Raw genomic sequence first — 19,855 nt, forward strand, 5'->3', positions numbered from 1 at the left:
AACCCGTGTCTGTATGGTGCAGAGCAGTGCGCTTTCCGTCCGTCTGTCCTCAGCACCATGGAGAGCGCGCTAACATGCGCAGCTGAGTCCGGTCCGGAGAGCTGATTCCCGCTGCTGCCAGAATGTGGAGGGAAAGAAAAAGCTTTATTGTGAACATTAAAGTGAACTCTCTCGGTCCATATAATGAGTAGGAGTGGTCACTGTGGAAGGGGTCGTTGGTAATGGAGAGCACAGGAGGGTGGGAGGGGGCTCTATCTGTTGCACACCGGGCTGATTTTCCTGCGGAGAGAAAGCGTCCAAGAGTGGGCAGACTGAGAGCTGAATCGTGACACTTGGAAAAAGAGAAAAACGCTGAGAAAAGGAGGAGCGACGCCCACCGAGCAGCGTCTGGAGTGAGTGGTGACATCAAATGTGGAGCCTTCAAAATACAAGCAGCTCGTGACACGCACGGTGAACTGAGAAACCCCGACACGAGGAGTAAAAACACACATGTGGGTTTTTCTTTCTTTTCTTTTTTTTCGTCCCAAATCAAAGTGATGAGCATACAGATCGGGAGAGGAGCTTTGGAGCGCGGTGTGCGCAACAGAGCATGAGTGCCACTGCGGACACGGAGTGCGCTGTGAGCAGCTGTGTTTATTCCACGAGTAAAGTGTCTTTTTCCTGCAGCTCCAGCTGCTAAACACATTTACCTTTGAAGGAAACTTTTCGTTCCGATGGAAACTGTTTTGATAGTTATTAGGATTTTTTTTCCATTCCTAAAACAACAACAAGTGTTGAGCTGAGGCGCGGATGAAGCAACAGATACGGAGCCGTGAATCTTTCATGTGCATTGTGTGAGTAACAACTCCAAACTCTCCGCCACTCTCCTTATCCGTGACCCTCCCATCTTAGGGACGACTCAGCACATTTGTGATGAGGATGTCCGCCGCTTGCGAGGAAGATCTGAGGGTTCCGCGGACAGTAAATTGATTGTTTTCTCTGTCTTCCTCTCTCTCCCGTGTGTGGAGAATGGCAGCTAAAAATATCCCGGAGATGTTAGGATGAACAGGTTGTTGTTTAGCTGAAACTTAAAGACCCGCGGGAAGATGCTCGGCTGTAGGACATTTTAATTCTCCTCACAGACAAAGTTCGACTGGAGCAGGAAAGAAAAAGAAAGGATCCGTCAGTGCTGATTTCTGTGGTTCATTCCGACCTACGTAGAGAACAGAGAGCAACAGACGAGCTTGGAAGCAGCTTGTTGATGGCACTGCGCACCGGGAGGACTTGGTTTGGGCAGGTCTTGCGCAGGGTCTCTCGGCTGCAAGGCTCCTGGTCCAGGCGCTCGAGCAGTCTCTTGTGTCTCTCCACTAACCAGGAGCAGGATTTGGGCTTCTGCCACCGGGATCACAACAAGGCGGGGGGCTCCAACTCCGGCGTTCACCGGAGCGCACCTTTCCGCGCCTCCGCTTCCAGGCGCTGTCCACACGGCTATCCCCACGCTTGCTGCGTCTTCCCGGAGAATCCGAGGGGACATGAGCCCCTCGGTCGCCGGTTCCTGTTGGCCATGAAGCGGCAAAACGTGCGGACCCTGTCCCTGATCATTTGCACGTTTACATACCTGCTCGTCGGGGCCGCTGTCTTTGACGCCCTGGAGTCCGACTTCGAGATGCGTGAAAAAGAGCAGCTGGAAGCCGAGGAGAAGCGTCTCCAGGGGAAATATAACATCAGCGAGGATGATTACCGCAAACTGGAGAGCATCATCATGGAGGCTGAGCCCCACAGAGCCGGGGTGCAGTGGAAATTCGCAGGGTCATTTTACTTTGCCATCACGGTGATAACCACCATAGGTAAGCCTAAACTCTAACATGTGTATAAATCTTTACAGGCTCACTGTGATCTTTGACGAGGACAGTTACATTTTTAGGGCGATAAAGCGGGCTGTCAGCAACAATTAGGGGAGAGCAGGAACATATTTACAGTACACGTCTGTAGGTAAAGTTTTAAGCAACATGTTGCAGCACTCGCTCCCTGCTCCAAAGGGAATTGCGCGGTGAGAATGGAGCTTTGTGTGTCATCAGCCTCGTGAGATTTAAGCTCCTGAACATCACCTGTAGGTTAAATTACGCGGAAGAATGACGTAGCGTGATGTGCTCGAGTGCACTGTGGAAACATACATCATTTCTTTTCGTGCAGCTGCACAATTTGAACTTTTAACGATGCGTCACCAGGAAAGTCTGACAGAGCAGATCGAGTTCAGGCTGTGAGACACCCCGAGACTGATCCTGAGAGGCCGGAGAGACAAAGCTGTGGCTGGAAGAAGAGCAGCGGGCGGTGTGTTGGTGCTGAAAGAGACAGTTCCTCTGAGTGCAGCCGCAGGCAGGACGAGAGTTCAGCAACTGAAACCTGACGTCACTCCAAGAGATCCTGCTCAGATCCTGCTTTTAAAAAGAAACTGTGTGTTTTGTCCCTGTGGTTATATTTACATTAGGTTTAATGGTTTTCCACAAGAACAAAAAAAGGACAGTGAACACTTTGCTCCAACTTGGCTACAAATAAAGACAGCTGCAGGGCCCGCCTGTGGGCACAAACCATCCCACTTTCCTTCCATTCCTTGCATTTATTTTTATGAGTCTCCTAAAATGCAACATACATCACATCAGTCTGACGCCCCTGGCTCTGACGCATGTGCGTCATAAAGGTTTATTTCAAGCTGGGAAGGAGGGGTAAACAGAGTTTGTCTTTGTTTACGCTCCACCGTCGGAGTGCATTTTAGTAATGCATTTTAGTAATCATACTAACCATAATGTCAGATTGAAGCGACTTGTAATTAATTGCATTAATTGAAATGAACTCAGCAAAATAATAAAATAGAACAAATCCGACCTTTTAATCAGCCCAGATTGGGATTGTAAAAAGTCCGAAACTCGAAAACGAACTTCTTTTTACGCAGAGGTCACAGAGACTCGACATGGTGTTATTCAAGATGATTTTCTTATGGGGAGGAGGACTAATGCACTAGGCTCATAGCTGGCCAGGCAACACCTAAAAGAGACACCAGCACGGCGCAGTGAAGGTGGATCTACTTTTGTTTCCAGGCTACAACGAGAGCCATTGTAATATTCACGTCGGGTGAAGTGGCCACATTTACTGCAGCTCTGTGGGAGACAGCGCTCTTTATGCGTTATCATACTCTTAAGTTCCAATAGTTTAGAGGACAGCCCAACTTTTCTTTCTCTTTTTCCCCCTTTGCAACATGTGAAGGTCTGACCTTTAGTTGACTTCCTGGTGTGACGCGTTAAACTGAGGAAGAGGAAGGGATTAGACACACAATTGTTTTGAGTCCACTTGTGCAGGATGGAAATTATATTATTGTATCAGCCTGCAGAAAAGAAAGAGACGAGAAAAGAACACTGTCCAAAAAGTTATTGATTACAAGAGCTTCATTTCATTTTAGAAATGCACCACAAACATAAAGCTGACACAGTCAGGCCGTTCTGCAAAAAGTCGTTAAAATCAGCATTGACTTATAATTGCGGTGCTCTAATGTAAAACACCAGGCGAACAGAGCATTCAGCGGGACTTCAGTTTGATTATTCATTTAAAGGTACATTTAAAAAAAGAAGGATACAGATAAATGTTCCTCTTTTAGACCCCCCCCCCCTCCCACCACCTTTTTTATTTTAAAGGATTAGTTTCGCGTTAGTCTTGTGATGGTTTTGTTGTTTTCACCACGATAAACCACAAAACAACAATAAACTGACCTCACTAACAAGTACTGTATGTGTACTTCACACATTGCCATATATTACTCATTTTTGAATTGGAACGCTTCTTTAAATCAGATTGGATTTATTTGCACTTTAGATGACATATGTAAATATTCTATTCTATTCTATTCTAAATTCATGCAGTACTGTGCAAAAGCTTTTTCATATTTTACAGTTCTACTTTCAAGGGGTCAGACCTTCTTGAATCTTTCTGAAAGTGCTCTTGAGATTAAGTCCTCCAGCCTTTCTGAAGGTCTTTCAAAGTGTTTCTTTTGATTATAAGATGAACACAAGAGACAACTTAGCAAAGCACATAACATGCTCCTGTTTCTTTTGTTGAATCTATAGAAAATGCCAAAGATCACTCAGTTTAAATGGAATACAAAAGTACTTTTGCACCAGAAACTGGAGAAGTGAAGGGCAAAAGAAGAAGCATCAGACCTAAAAATTATCTACAGCAGATGAACAGTGTTTGAAAGTCACGCCCTTAAGAAGCAGAAAAACTAAATGAAAGAGCTGACACAGAACCTGACACATACATCTGGTCCTCCAGTTCATCTACTGTGAACTGGTGGCTGTCAAAAACCCAGGAAGGGCAACAGGGAGAAAAGGGTGATGTCTGCCAAATTACATAAGAACCAAACAGAAAATCAGCTGCAACAGGTCACATGGACTGATGAATCCTAATTTGACGTTGATGATTCAAACCCTCATCAGTATGTAAGCAGGAGGTCACGTACAACAGTGACTTTAAGCATGACAATCATCCCAAACTGCACTACTGGTGTTTTACCTGGACAGTAAAACACAGGGGAACAGTGTGGATTGGATTGACCTCCACAGAGGATCCACCTCAACATTATTCAAGCACTGTGGGTTTTCTTGAAAGAAAAACAAAAGACAGTCGACATCCAAAGAAGAGCTTTGAAAGTCATTCAAGAGGCCTGGAGAATTATTCTTGAAGGCTACTTAAAGAAATTACAGGAAAACTTGACTGAGAGAGTCGAGGCAGCGTTGAAGAATAAAGATGACCGACTTTCAAGTGCAAGTGAGAATTGCACATTTGCTGTTTTTGTTTTATCTACTGTATCTGCATTTATGTTGGCTATAACTCACTGCACCAATTTCCCATTTTTATAGTAAAATATTTTTAAAAATGTAGGTGGAACCAAGACTTTTTTCACAGTACTGCATAATATATATAAATGATTAACATAACTAATATGATATAGTGTATTTACTGGCATGGTACCCTGATATTTACCTTTTTAAAAGAAATTTGTGTCAAATTAATGAAGGTAATTAAAATTTGTTTCCAGGATTTCTAAGGGTCATATATCTGATCTCTCTGTGCCACAGAGCTCCACTCTGGGGTTGCCATGTTAGTGTTTGTTTTTGTGTCAAATATGTCTCAATCCAGAGTTAAAAACGGTCCAAAAACAAATGCACAAATCCATCTGATTTACTGAAAACCACCAAATTTTTTATGTTAGAAATTAGTCATCCACCCAATGATTGAATGCTCCTAAAATGCACATCTGACCTGAAAGCAAACGACTCTGTGCCTTAGAGCACAAGCCTGCAAGATCACCAAACTTTGCTTTTTCATCAAGCAAGAGAGTTCTTCTTCTTCTCTGAGAAAAAACAAAACAAAAAACAACGATGAAGCACAGACTGGACAAAATGGACAAAGACAGTTTTCATTAGATGAAACCGTCACCTGGTCATAGCGAAGTTCAGTGAGTTTGATATGTTCAATACTCTCAATGATATTACAGTAGGTTTTAGTCAGATGGCATTTATTTTCTTGGTGCCTTGGGGACACTGTACAACTGGAAAGTCAAGGCAATCACAGAAAAGTGTCTTGATGTGAGTTTGATATCTTTTTTGGTGATTTTCCAGCCACTTCAGACTTCATAAGGTTTCATCTGACACTCCAAGTAGGTTAAATCTTACTTGTGGGTTGTATTTGACCCAGCCGTTTGTGCCTTTAGGCAGTGGAGCTTTGATTTTTCTTTTCTCTCTCTGATTTGATGAGTTTGCTCAATGATTGGATGGCACGCTCAAAAATAACATTCATCTGACAGTGGGAACTTTAATTCTTACACTCCTACCTGTTCTCAGAAATAATGAAACCCGTTTTGTTTTTCCAGTCATTATTTCAGCCGCTAAAAGTGGAAGTAGTTTTGTGTGAAATGAAACTGCTGCAAAGATAAGGGACCAATTTGGGCTGTGTCAACTATGAGCTGTTTGTGGAAGCTAATTAAATTCAGTGTGAACACGAGGGACTATACAAGTGAGGCACAAAGATCTCTATTAAGATATGTGGTACTACACGTTGTTTTTCTTGGTTATGTACATATACAGGGGTATAAAACACACACTATACACCGAATATCACATGACCGTATCGATAAGACAGGTTACCATCTTACTGTAAAACCTGCCAGCATTCAGCCAAGTACATTCATCATTGGCTCACTATAAATCTTTAAAGATCTTTCTATTAATATCGATGCATACCCCATGAGTCCAACTGCATCACATACTCATTGGTGATAAAGTAAAAGAATCACCCATAAAGTGAAGTGAATAAATATTATATAAAATTATATATTGTATTTACTACATAAATCCCAAAATAATGTAGTAATTTAATTTAGTTTTTTTTTTTTTTAAAGAAAAATCTTGTTTTAAAGGAAAAGAATTACTTCAGTATTGATCATCATTTAGAAAAAAAAGTGTTTTGGTTAACATGAGCGAACAAACAAGCTGTGGGAGGGCCACTGCAAAGAAACCAAAGCAATTAACCTTCTCACTTTGTTTGGATTTTATGTTAAAAATAACTTCCTGAGATAAATTGAGATAAATTGCCAATTCCCAGGTTACTGAACCTTTCATAAAACGAAAAAGAGGGAAATTGATTGTATACGTTTTAATTTGTATCATTTTTGTATCAAAAACATATAAGCCTGTTAGGATAGATGCTGTAGAGGTCTAAAAACTCAGGTATCAAATATGATATACTTGGAGTTATAGGGTCAAAACTGAATAGATACAGTTTTTAATAGAGTTAACACTGGAAATGATTCTTTTCAATGTATGACCAGTGTGAATACAGTTCAGTTCAAATGCTACTGAAAATTCTTTACTGTAACAGCAGCAGTGGTAACAGGAGTTGGAGATAGTAATTGTGGTAATAACAGGGAGAGCTGCAGGATGAAAAACCCTGAATGTCAGGGCTGCACTTTAAATTAAGGATGTATACTTAATATACTTACAGATGATTTTTTTTAAAATCTGGTCTATCATCTACATCTGGAAGCCTCACCTGGGCGTGCCTTAGGCCCAGGAAAAGTTATAGTGCAAGTCGTGATCAGAAGCTAATTTTTATTACCATCATACTCCTGATCATGAGAGAAAAGGCCAGAGGCCTGAAACTGGAGCCTAGCTGTGATGATATTAGTGCAGGTCTCAGCCTTAGTATGTATAAAGGCCCTGAGATGACTTTTGTCATGATTTGCAGGTTTATAAATAAAACTGAATTGACTTGACTGTCAGAGCAGCTGTCTTGAGGGGCCCATCTCGGCTGCCAGGATGAAGCTGTAAGCACTCTGCACAGCACCCCTCGATTCAGACCGGCCTGCAAGTTCACTCTATTTATTTCTCATGATTAATTGCTCCAAATGTGATGACAGCATGTGGCGAGCGCGAAGTGTTCTCGCCGAAACTCTGCTCAGAGGGAGAAGAGCAACAACAGCGTGCTATGGTGAGCTTATACACCTGCCTCATGTTGCCAGGAGACTAAAGACAGCTTAAAAGGTGAAAGTCATCTCTGCCAAATGTCTGGAAATATCAACATTTGTCTATACAGTGGATATGAACAGTTCAGGGTATGACTGAAAACTGTCACCAGTTATATTTTTGGACAGTGACTCAAACTGTGACAAAATTCTTGTCAATATTAATGTTTCACATATGGTGTAATTATTCACTGTGTCGTTATGATGTGCCAAAACATTATCAAAGTGTTCCATGACACCCAGTCTAATAAAGGTTTATCAGTGTGAGCACCACTTTAAACCCTAATTACATTTCAAACAAAAACATAATGCTTTATAATCGAATATAAAATAAGGTCTTATACCTCAAATTAAAGATTTTTTAATCTCCTCTTTTACAGTTTGAACCATCAAAACTACAATTCATATTACATAAACAATATCAGCCAAATGTAAGAGAAAATAATGACGAAATCAGAGTAACATATTAGCAATTAGCATGACAGCAGATGATTAGCATGAGTTAATCAAATTTGATTAGCACGAGCTAATCAAAGACAAGCATCTAGACCAATGAGTCTTTTAGCTTTATCCTACATTATAGTCAGAGATCAGCATGATAAACAAATAAAGCTATTCCTCCTTTAAGTTGATTTAAAAAAATAAATTGAGCTAGTAGAACAAGCATGCTAGCAGAAATTTCCACATCCAACGATGCTTTAGCTTAAATCTATAATTAGCAAACCTAAATGCATGTATAAAAACTAAACAGATGAAACAGTAATAATTAATGTGGTGGCTCATCTGGGATAGATTTTTATTCCTTCTTTAGATTATTTAACTGCTTTTATTTGTATAAAATGGCTAACAGGAAGAGTAGACTCATAACCTTTATTAGTTAGCATAACACACAGCTTCTGTAAAAGCTCTATGTTGTGCTCTAGGTGTTTAGGCCTGCCAGGGCTACACAGTATAGTAGTACCCTGCGCTACAGACAAGTTTAGCTATGAAAAAACCTCCAGCGGCTTCATGGACTAGCTGCGCTCAAACACTGCTGTCTAGTGTCGAGCAGGAAGTCAGTGTTTACAGGTTTGTGGGTTTTTCCCCAGTGCTAACCCTTTTCACCTTAAATACAGTTTTGTGTAGCACCAGTAACTTACAAATGTTGACCGTTGCAGCTGAGAAGTACTCTGTAGTAACAGGTTATTATCGTTATTGTCCACAGAGATACAAGGCTAGAGGAAACCTAAGGTGAATAACTTAACATGATTCAATAGTGAAACTGTGAAAGCCTATTTTCAGAAAAGTAAAGTGAAATGCTTTTATTTTGTAGTGCTCCATAAGTGAGTGGTGTCCTCGTAGATAAATTCATCACCCGTCCTTTCTAATGAAAGCTCTTTGTGGAGATGAGTCAGATGCTGCATCTCTGTTGGAGCTATTGTGCCAGTCACAGTTTCCATTACACTGCAAAGCAACTGGCACTTCCAGCACACGTCTTCTTGCAGGCTTTGTGAACCTGTGCTCACTTACTGAGGCCGGTTTATGTAGCAGTCCACTCAGAGAGAGTACTTTATGAGGCCACCTGTTTAAAACAAGTCTTTATGGACTGTAAGGTTTTTATAATATCTATAAATGATCTAATGGTAGAAAAGTAGTGTGTAAATATTAACTGATTGTCAATATAAGTCATACTGTTTTTACTGAATAAGCTGAGGTGTTATTGGTCATGGTGTGTATGACTTATATAGATGGTATATGCTTGGGCGAGAAAGGCATATTACATGTGATTGACATGCAATATGCAGATGTGTTAGGATCCATTTACATAGAATGCACGTCCTCTGATTGGTGTGATACTGCAGTCGGGCTACAAGCTGCTAAAAACAGCGTTTTGCTCGTCATCCTCTGGTTTGATAATAAACACTGTAATCTTGACAGGAATTGTTAGGTAGAGTCCTGGCAAAGTGAAGCATGCAGACAGTGATTGTTGTGTGTTTGTGTGTGTGTGAGATGGGCTGGAGGGTCAGTCCAGTAAGAGCTAAATACAGATTCAGTTGTCCAACATGGACAATCTGTATGCACCTCAAGGACTGATAGGAGAGCTGGACATACAATGTATATTTTACATCACTGTTCAACTTTGCTTTTCTTGGCTGGCAGTGGTGCAGCAGTTACTGCACCTCATGCTGTGCAGGTAAAATAAACACAGAGTCTTATATGAATTTTCTTGATGCCGTTATGAGCTGGAAAACCACGACTTTCACATTACTTTGCATAGACACATAAATCAAGGACACCGGATTAGATGATTTCCTCTCTCAAGCAGTGCATGATGGAGTATACAGTGTATTTTAAATCCAGGTGATTTGCTCATTAATAATACAAGACACTGAGCAGCACATTTATAATGATTAATAGCACATTATGGTACAATTAAGGATATGAATAAAGGCTTAAATTAAAAATGCCATAGTTTTTTTTTACTGATTTGGCAAGACTTTAGTTGTCATCAATCCAAACAACTGACTAATTCATTTTTTAACCTAAAGCTCACTTCTCAGATCATTTAAGAAGCAATGGAATAAAAATAACCACATTTCTATTCTGTAAAAATGTACTAAATCTTCCCAGTCCTATAAGTAATCATTGTGACGTGTGTTAGTGGATATTTTTTAGACCTTTTTCCTGAACCATGAGGTTCAGCTCGGAGTTGGTTTCATCTTAAGAATTTTAACTAAAATGTGTCAACGACTGGCACAAAATATTGCACAGACAAATGATTACTGCCTGCAATCGGGTCTACTTTTTCCCCTGTAATTTTGTTTGAGAACACACACCTCAGACTCTGATATACAGGGTGGGCCATTTATATGGATACACCGTAATAACATGGGAACGGTTGGTGATATTAAAGTCCTGTTTGTGGCACATTAGTATATGTGAGGGGGCAAACTCCTCAAGATGGGTGGTGTCCACGGTGGCCATTTAGAAGTCGGCCATCTGGGATACAACTTTTGTTTTTTCAATAGGAAGAGGGCCATGTGACACATCAAACTTATTGGTAATGTCACAAGAAAAACAATGGTGTGCTTGGTTTCAACCTAACTTTAATATACTGCTGCATGGGCTGGGCCGTAGTTACATTGTCAGGTCCTAAAAATGAGCTTTAAAATAAACAATGGTAATAAAAACCGAGAGAGGCCGACAGTGATCACTGCGTTTTTTAGGGGCTTGTTAAGATTAAACAGAACAAGATACAAAGCATTAAAACATGTTAGAAACACAACAGCCTTGATAAACGCAGAGTAGTTTGGACCCGGAAGCAGGATTCATACGTCATCGCTTAAAGACCGGATTAAACTGAGGTGATAAACTTGATAAACATTGGACTTGCTGCAACAAAAAAAGTTGCAAACAATAAAAAAACTAGATAATGGAGATGTTCATAAACTCACATCATGTTTATTAGGTACACCTTGCTGGTTCCAGGTTGGACTCCTTTATGTCTTTATACCTGGCTTAAGTCTTTGGGCTCAGGTGCATGTGTGGATCTGATGGGTTGTTACAGACATCTGGTGAGAATTTCATGTCAATAGCACCTTTATAAATATATTTACTTAGAAAATTGGTGACATGTTCAATACTTATTTACACCCCCCTCCAACCACACACACACAAACAAATGCTATGTGTTACTTCATCACCTGTAAAATGTTTAAAATGACTATCAGCGTTTCCCATGTCACCAATGTCATAACACGGGCACAGAATATTTAAATGTACGATGCTGAGTTCAATGAGACGATCCTCTCATATTTGTAAGAAATAATGTAGCATTTGCATCTGGAATGTGAAGTAACAATGTACAGATTTTTTTCTTTGATGTTTTTTTTTTTATAGTATTTTAATTGAAAAACACTGATCTAAAGAACGAGCAAGGCTTTTGCTACATGATTCTTCTGTTGTTATCCCCTTGGCTACAGCGTTACGTTACCTGGGTACATCCAGCAAGTTCTAATGTCCTCTGAGGTTTTCTCACTTGATACTTTTTTTCATCCCCAGTATGCATGATCAAAACGATGCTGTGAATTACAGCCAGTCTGTTTGGCAGCTGATAGCTGTAATTCCTCATTATGTTGGCAGAATTTATACTTGCCGCTCCTCTGAAAACAAGAAAGTTGTTAATATAGTGTCTGACTTCTCACTGAAAAATAACTTGAGCCGCTTACCCTAGCTGCACTTTGTAGCAAGTAGATTATTTTCACTTTGCTAGAGTGTCCTACCGGGAGCTTGATGGAGGTCTCCACACAGATCGATGGGAATGTGTTTCTGTGGTGCTGATGCTCACTGTGGGAGTCACTCACTCCGGAGCCGGTTGGTCTGTTTTCAACGCTCAGAGGGTAAACTGTTTGCATGAGGTCCCTCTGTGCAGCCCAGTTTGGCCCTGTGACTTCATCCTAAAAATAAATAAATAGATAAATAAAAAGATATAAAGGAGTGTAACATACCCAGTCTGCTTATTTGTAAGAAGTGCTTCTCAGCCTGTGATAACAGCAGAATTTTCTCAGTCGCTGAAGAGAGATTTTCTAATGTCTATCAAAATAACCTCAATGATGCACTAAAGATAAAAGTGAAGCTATCTGTGCTTTTGTCAAGCATGACTTGGTGCATGCCTGTGTAGGGGTCTTTCTGGTCCAATTGGATTCATTTCCACAATTGTATGATGAAATTTCATGGACGGTAAGGCTGTTTTGCTAAGGTGAGCAGAGCTAATAAGAAGGTGGTGTGTTTCCAGGTTAACAAACGTAACAAAAAGCTACATTTAGAGTCTGGATAGAGGTGATTTAATCTACGTGTCTCCCAATTGTGAGTCAAGAATTTGAGATTCATATTTTGGACTTACCTAACACATTGTTTCCAGCAGTGACAAAGACTCAGAGATCTAAGGAGAGAAACTAAAGATCTGTGGTCACACCTGCAAAACCATTCCCTTTTGGGGGGGGGGCTATATTGCAGTGCATCTGTGATATAGCAGTGCATCTGTTGTCCCTTTCCCTCATATCCAGAGCAGGTGAAATTGATTAAAAACCGGATGTTCCTGAAGTTTACTAATGCATGGTACCAGTGCAAACTGGTATCCTGATTGTGGATGGATGGAAAAAAAAACAAAAACCTAAGATAAATCACATAATTTACTCCTGATGCTACAGTATTGTAGTCTTATTTAAAGAACTATGCAAGATGCTGTTGTAATTGCTGACTTTGTGCTTTTAGTTCTTCCAAAGAGATATCTACCCCACAAGAGCAATAAGCTTGCGGCTGAGGTAAGCAACATCTAGCTACAGCAGCAGCAGAAGAAGCTATGAAACGTAGGTAGTCTGAGAAAAACAAGCAGAACAGATTCTATTTCAAGCTTCAGTGCCCTGTGCTGTTCTTTCTCCCCATTAAACCACTGATTTCATCCATCACAACACTGTCAGTGCATGTGGACAGCATTTTATAAGCATGTTCTCATTGTGTGAAGAGAGAAACCTAGATATATATATATGTGTGTGTGTGTGTGTTCACATCCCCCAGGGAGGGAGCCCTGCTCTCACAGCCAGAGTCTCTCGGTGTTGCGATGACTGGTTGTTCCACTCCAGCACTGACGAAACAGCGCAGAGCGCCTCACTCAGACTCGAGTGTGGTTCGGTGAGCTGTTGCTTGATGAACCGTAGTGCCTCTTTGTTGCAGAGGGGCACTGAGTCCAGGTGGCGTCCTTCTTAGGCAGCTTACAAGAGGAGCCATGCTGAATGAAAATGGGAAAATGTAGCTGGTATATAAAGTTTAACAAACACGGCTTTTACTTTCTTCTCATATGTGTGGGGTTAATATGAAATTCCAGTTGTTTGTCAAAAATGACCAAAAACAATCAAACAAACCAAAAAATCCCACGTGTTTGCTCTTGTTACACCAGGATTAATAAATATGCGCAGGACCTTTTACCATCCTCACATAAGACTTCAGGATCAAATGCCAACTTCAATACATATATTACTTAACTTTTTATATAACATAACTAAACTGCAGTGGGGTTTGCTTATAAATTATACAAAATAATATCAATGCGGTATATTATGACTTTGAGGAGATGCATAACCACAGGTCAGTATTTCTTCAAGCATTAATTCTGGGTTATGTCACATACAGCAAGTTACAAAGACAAATCAAAGTTAAAGGTTTCAAGAGAGACCACACTGTATCATCTGTTGGCACAAGAACAAACTGTGGGACATTTAAATTGATGCTTCGTGCTGTTTAATATATGAGGAATGCCTCTCAATAGATAATCAGTACAACTTCAAAACTTGAAATACTTCTGCCTTCTGACTCATGAGCATCGTGGCTGTAAGCAGAAGTGAACATCAAAAATCTGATAGTTGTCTGCCAACAATTCAATTTAATCTATTTATACAGTGCCAATCACAACAACAGTCACCTCAAGGCACTTTATATTGTAAGGTAAATCCCACAATAATATTGTGGGATTTTCTCCCACAATTTTCTCTTTTTCAGACCATTCTCTGTAAACCCTAGAGATGCTTCTGTGGGAAAATCCCAGTAGATTGTTTCTGAAGTACCCAGTCCAGCCCATTTATTCAATTCAATTCAATTTTATTTATATAGCGCCAAATCACAACAAAAGTTGCCTCAAGGAGCTTCATAGATACAGAGAAAAACTCAACAATCATATGACCCCCTATGAGCAAGCACTTTGGTGAGAGTGAGAAGGAAAAACTCCCTTTTAACAGGAAGAAACCTCCGGCAGAACCAGGCTCAGGGAGGGGCGGGGCCATCTGCTGCGACCAGTTGGGGAGAGAGAAGGAAGACAGGATAACAGATTTGCTGTAGAAGAGAGCCAACACTCAGTGAGGTGACAGTGAGGCCTGAAGGAGCCCAGCATGTCTGGCCAGAAAACAGAGATTTGACACAATACAGGAAATATCTGCAACTGATAAACATTTTAGTAACTCAAAGCAACTACTTGTTTAAAAATTAATCTAAGAGTAAGCTGGTACTCACTGAAGAGCTTCTGTGTTTGCAGTCGTTGGCCTGTCAGCATGCTGTAACATTACAATTAATTTTGTCTGTGCATTTATGTGCTCCCTGTCAATAAAATCTGGAGCTGACACATGGAGACAATCCCAAAAACTGAAAACTGGCACAAAAATGGCGACTTTTAGCTCTTTCCAAAAGCACGTGAATCCCCAAAGAACCCCAACTCAACAGCATCAAAAAGCAAATAACCGGTACATGCTTGGGCCTCTGTGGATACATCAGAACAAAGACGATGTGTTCTGGGTTTTTTTTATGCTGCTATAGGTTTAATAAAACAAGATGTTATTGTCTGTTTAAGCTGCAGGTTAACAGTTGTCTCCACCCAAATGATCACATTACCTGGCTTGTTGACTTGCTATCAATAACTAATCTAGGTTGCACTACACACTGTAACCAACACTTATAGCTTAATACAATGTTACAAGTTCTGTTCGACCTTCCAAGGTGTTTTTTTTTTCCAACTTGAACTGGTGTTCAAGTGAATTTGCAAGTCACATATGTTTATCTGATTTGTGATTCTACAACACAACAGGTCGCACGTTACTGCTGTCGCATTCTTCCTTCATGCTGAATCACCAGAGTGTTGTCGAACCCTTTGAAAATGATGAGCATTTCAGTAGCAACAAATGAGCGTGCACAGGAAATCTGTGGGATGGTCAGTAGGAGTTATCCAAAACGTTTTCTGTCCTAAAGTGTGTTACACTGAGAGCTTCCTGTGAACGTCATCACCTGAATCCAAGTCGTATTTCCCAGCAGTCTGGGATTAAAGTGGACTGTGCAACAAAGATCTGACATTTAGCTCACGTCATCCTTTGGCTGCTGGTTGCATTTTGATCCACTATGGCCGTCCCGGGCTGTGAGTCAGCATGGCATACTATACAGCTGCCAAACTGCTGGGTGTTCCTGCTTGCAGCTCAGACACAAAGAACGTTTACTTTTCATCTTATTGTTATGTCCCTGAAGTCTCTGACATGTAATTCCTATAAAGGGCCTGCGTATAACACTGCACAGGTATTTTATGTAATTTCTCAGCACATACATTGAGAGCGCCGATGACCAATGCTACTCCACCTGCTGTTAATTCTCTCCCGCTGGACCCTGACAGTCATCTTCACTATGCTGCTCTGCACTGTAATACACTCCCACACGGTCTTATCACAACCACTTTATTCCATCTGTAGAAAGAGTGGGAGTGTGTGGTCTCCCGTATGAGTTATTGCCACGGAACAGCAGCATGAAATCGGCGTCGGTGGCTTGCGCACAGTGTGTGGTCCGCTAGTGTTTTTGATACACGAGTAGTGCCTCTGATACTAAATGTGGGACCCCCAGAGGGTGAAATACAAATACAGTGTAAAAGCACAGTGACAGTAGAGTTACATAGGTTGGAAAAAACAAATAAAGCAGCGTGGTGTGGGCTCTAATTCTCACAGTATCGCCTGCATTATAAACCACAAACAGTGTGGGTGCATGTGAACTTATTTTGCTCTGAATTGTAGGACAAGGTCATACTACTTTAATTTAACAATGAAAAGGAATTAACACGGTGCTGCACTGATTATGCAATGCACACTTTTAGAGAGCGCCGAAAAATTATGCATGCAGGTGGTCGGCCTTACAATCCAGTCAGCCGCATGAAGAAACATGAGTGCGTCCCATAGAAACGGCTGGCATTTCAGGCAAATTTTCCATGAACACCTCATTGATAGAGCGCCTCTATGTAAATGTGGTACATTTGAGCAACATTATAAGGAAAATGGTGTCTTCTATCATTCCAAAAACATGTCAAACATGGCAAAACATGTAATGTTGTTTTGTGGAAAAATGGAGTTCACGCTTCTTGTGAGTGTTTGGTCTCATACGTCCTTATAAAACAGAACTGAATGAACTCTGTTTAAAATTCACATCACTTCAATATGCAATCTGGACTCATGTTCATCCCTGCTCCAATTTTTCATACTTTGTATGAGTCACAGTTTTTTTGTTGTTTACCTTTTACCGGGCCTTGGTGCAGCCCCCTCAGGTCATCCTCCGTCTGAAACAAGCCATCTTAGCTCCTTTCGCTCTCGCTTTAAGCCTGCTTTCCCTAGATCAGAAGAAATGTGTGCATATTCTGACCTACATACAAATATAAACTCATGTAACTCATTGTCCTGTTCAAGAAACCAGTTTGAGGTGATTCAAGATTTGCGATACGCTGTGTTATCCAGCTGGAATCAGCCGTCAGACGATGTCTACACTGTCGGTATAAATGGATGAACATGAACAATGCTCAGTTTCTACTAAGGGGTCAAAGCGTGCCAGGAAAAGGTCTGCCATGGCATTACACCAGCACCATGCTTCCATATTATTTAAGCCAAATTCTGACCTTACCGACTGAATGTCACAGTAAGAATCGAGACTCATCAGAACGAGCAAAGATTTTCCAATCTTCTATTGTCCAATTTTTGATGGGGCCATGTGAACTGTGGTGTAAATTTCCTGTAGCTGAGAGGAGTGGCACCGGATGTGGTCTTCTGCTGCTGTTGGCCAAATGCTTTAAGGTTTAACACGTGCATTTAGAAATACTCTGTCTTTGATGTAATGAGTGGTAATTTCAGTTCCTGTTGCTTTCTTATCAGCTCAGAGCAGTCTGGCATCAGCAAGACATTTTCACCCTGCTCAGTGGATATTTTCTCTTTTTCAGACCATTCTCTGTAAACCCTAGAGATGGTTCTGTGGGAAAATCCCAGTAGATTGTTTCTGAAGTACCCAGTCCAGCCCATCTATTCAATTCAATTCAATTCAGTTTTATTTATATAGCGCCAAATCACAACAAAAGTCGCCTCAAGGAGCTTCATAGATACAGAGAAAAACCCAACAATCATATGACCCCCTATGAGCAAGCACTTTGGCGACAGTGGGAAGGTAAAACTCCCTTTTAACAGGAAGAAACCTCCAGCAGAACCAGGCTCAGGGAGGGGCGGGGCTATCTGCTGCGACCAGTTGGGGCGAGAGAAGAAAGACAGGATAACAGATTTGCTGTGGAAGAAAGACAGAGGTTAATAACAGATATGATTCAATGCAGAGAGGTCTATTAACACATAGTGAGTGAGAAAGGTGACTGGAAAGGAAAAGCTCAATGCATCATGGGAATCCCCGGCAGCCTACATCTATTGCAGCATAACTAAGGGAGGATTCAGGGTCACCTGGTCCAGCCCTAACTATATGCTTTAGCAAAAAGGAAAGTTTTAAGCCTAATCTTAAAAGTAGAGATAGTGTCTGTCTCCCGAATCCAAACTGGAAGCTGGTTCCACAGAAGAGGGGCCTGAAAACTGAAGGCTCTGCCTCCCATTCTACTTTTAAATACTCTAGGAACAACAAGTAGGCCTGCAGAGCGAGAGCGAAGTGCTCTAATAGGGTGATATGGTACTACAAGGTCATTAAGATCTAGTCCAGCCTGGAAGTAATAAATGTGGCATCTGGTGCCAGGCAGGTCATTTTGACCATGTCTTACACACCTCGGTGCATTGAGTTGCCATGTGATTGACTGCTGTAGCAAAATAGGGACGAACATTCAAAAGCAAACATACGTTTTGATGAATACAATTTCAAATCGATAAAAGAAAATGAGACTTTATGTTGATGTATTAGAGGGGAAACGTCCCTTTTAATTAGACCAGTGCTCAAGCCTGAGATTCTACTTTTGGAGCTGTTCCTTGGTGAATTTGTTAGTGTGCGTAGGATGATTATCCTGTTGATTTTGTGACACGTGTCCCCACCTTATCGCCAAGAACCCTTTGATATAACACGGAACTGTTAGTAGAGTCAATGAATGCAAGCTGTCCTGTTCCTGAGGGAGAAAAGCAACGGCAACAGTAGCACCACAGCTCAAAATTGGTTTGACGTTTTTTCCTGGGAATTTGCATCACACCTGCAGACTTGTTACTCTGTCTCTTGCATGTCTGTCTAGACTAGAGCATGCCATTCCTAGTTTCTTGATCTTGGCCCATATGGTCATTGTTCAACAGCTGTAATAATTACTTGCAGATATTCTAAGAAATTGTAAGATTACCGGAGACTTCTTTATTTTTATCTTTTTAAACAATCTTGAACAGTTTGTAGTTTGGCTTAATACGTCATTGGGAATAAACACAACATAAAGATGATTTTTCTTCTTTTTAAAATCCATTTCCTGCTCACAGGCATCCATAAGTTATTTTCTTTTGAAGGCCTTCTTTAAAGTCTTAACACGATGGTACCACACTTCAGTAGCAAAGGAAACACGAAGTCCTTGATGTCAGGAGTTTAAATAAGATAGAATCCATTTGGGGGTTCTACTCTCTGGGACCTAATCTGGAAATCTTGAATCTTTCTGTTGAATTTCAATTTCTGATGAATGTTTCAAATATGTAAGTACCTACAAAAGGCCTGATTAGCTTTAAGTTAAGTGTGCTGAAGTTAGATGCTATAAAAATCCTGGCAAATCGTGTGGTGTCCAGACAGAAGTGAAGGTGGAAAACAGCTAAGCCAGTTTTCAGTTTTCAGAGCCAAGAGTCGACAGGCTGACCATTAGTTAAGGCTGCCTGGGTGCTGCGGGTCAACACTATCACAGATCTGCCGAGATGTGCGTCCTATGTCTCTGAAATGCAAAAACTAACTGAGATCTCAGTTTGAGATAACTTTCTAACTAGAGGAAGTCATGTTGATGAGACTTGAGAGAGGCAACAGCGGCCTACCCAGCCAAGTGGTGTCCATTTCGCTGGGGAGGTGATTTTATTCAGAAGAGTGTGAATGTCTGTTGCTTAGCAGTGCTCAATGACCATATTTCCCGATGCTGGGCAATGAGTGTCATTAGGTGCAGCCTAACAGGGGGATATACAGTGACACCTGGGACAGCTCAGAGTCCTGCCATGAGCAGGCTGCAGGATGTGAATGCTACATGACGAATTTGTACTAATTCTGCACCGGGAGGATTGTGATGACCACGCTGCGCTGTGGCTGCTGCAGAATGCATTCAGCAAAATGTTCTCTACAGAGGTTTAATTGGCATTTTATAGGACGCACGGGGAGATTATGCTTTGAAGTTAATGGCAGTTTTCAACAGTGAGTAGAGCAGAGCTGATGCTGGTACTGTGCTCCAGGTTTCTTGTGATTCGTTTGTTCGCCTCATAGAACAGCATTACAATTAATCTCGCCTAAAGCACATTTCGAGTTTGTATCTGTATGAAATAGTGTGAGAGAAAGTCCCCT

At 41.1% G+C, this 19,855-nt stretch overlaps 1 protein-coding gene across 1 annotated transcript in view; it reads left to right on the forward strand.

The window, feature by feature from the left end:
* The first annotated feature begins 410 nt into the window (after positions 1-410).
* Positions 411-19,855, forward strand: part of kcnk9 (potassium channel, subfamily K, member 9) — a 51,025-nt gene continuing 31,580 nt past the window's right edge. Inside the window, exon 1 of the mRNA XM_085262673.1 lies at positions 411-1,826. Within this exon, the coding sequence (XP_085118799.1) occupies positions 1,241-1,826 (586 nt within the window). The 5' untranslated portion in view covers positions 411-1,240. The remainder of the gene's footprint in view (positions 1,827-19,855) is intronic.

Source organism: Mchenga conophoros, linkage group LG22 (assembly GCF_057382185.1).
Source record: "Mchenga conophoros isolate Kocher_MC1m ecotype Shallow Benthic linkage group LG22, M_conophoros_male_GT1.1, whole genome shotgun sequence".
Classification (NCBI taxonomy): Eukaryota; Metazoa; Chordata; class Actinopteri; order Cichliformes; family Cichlidae; genus Mchenga; species Mchenga conophoros.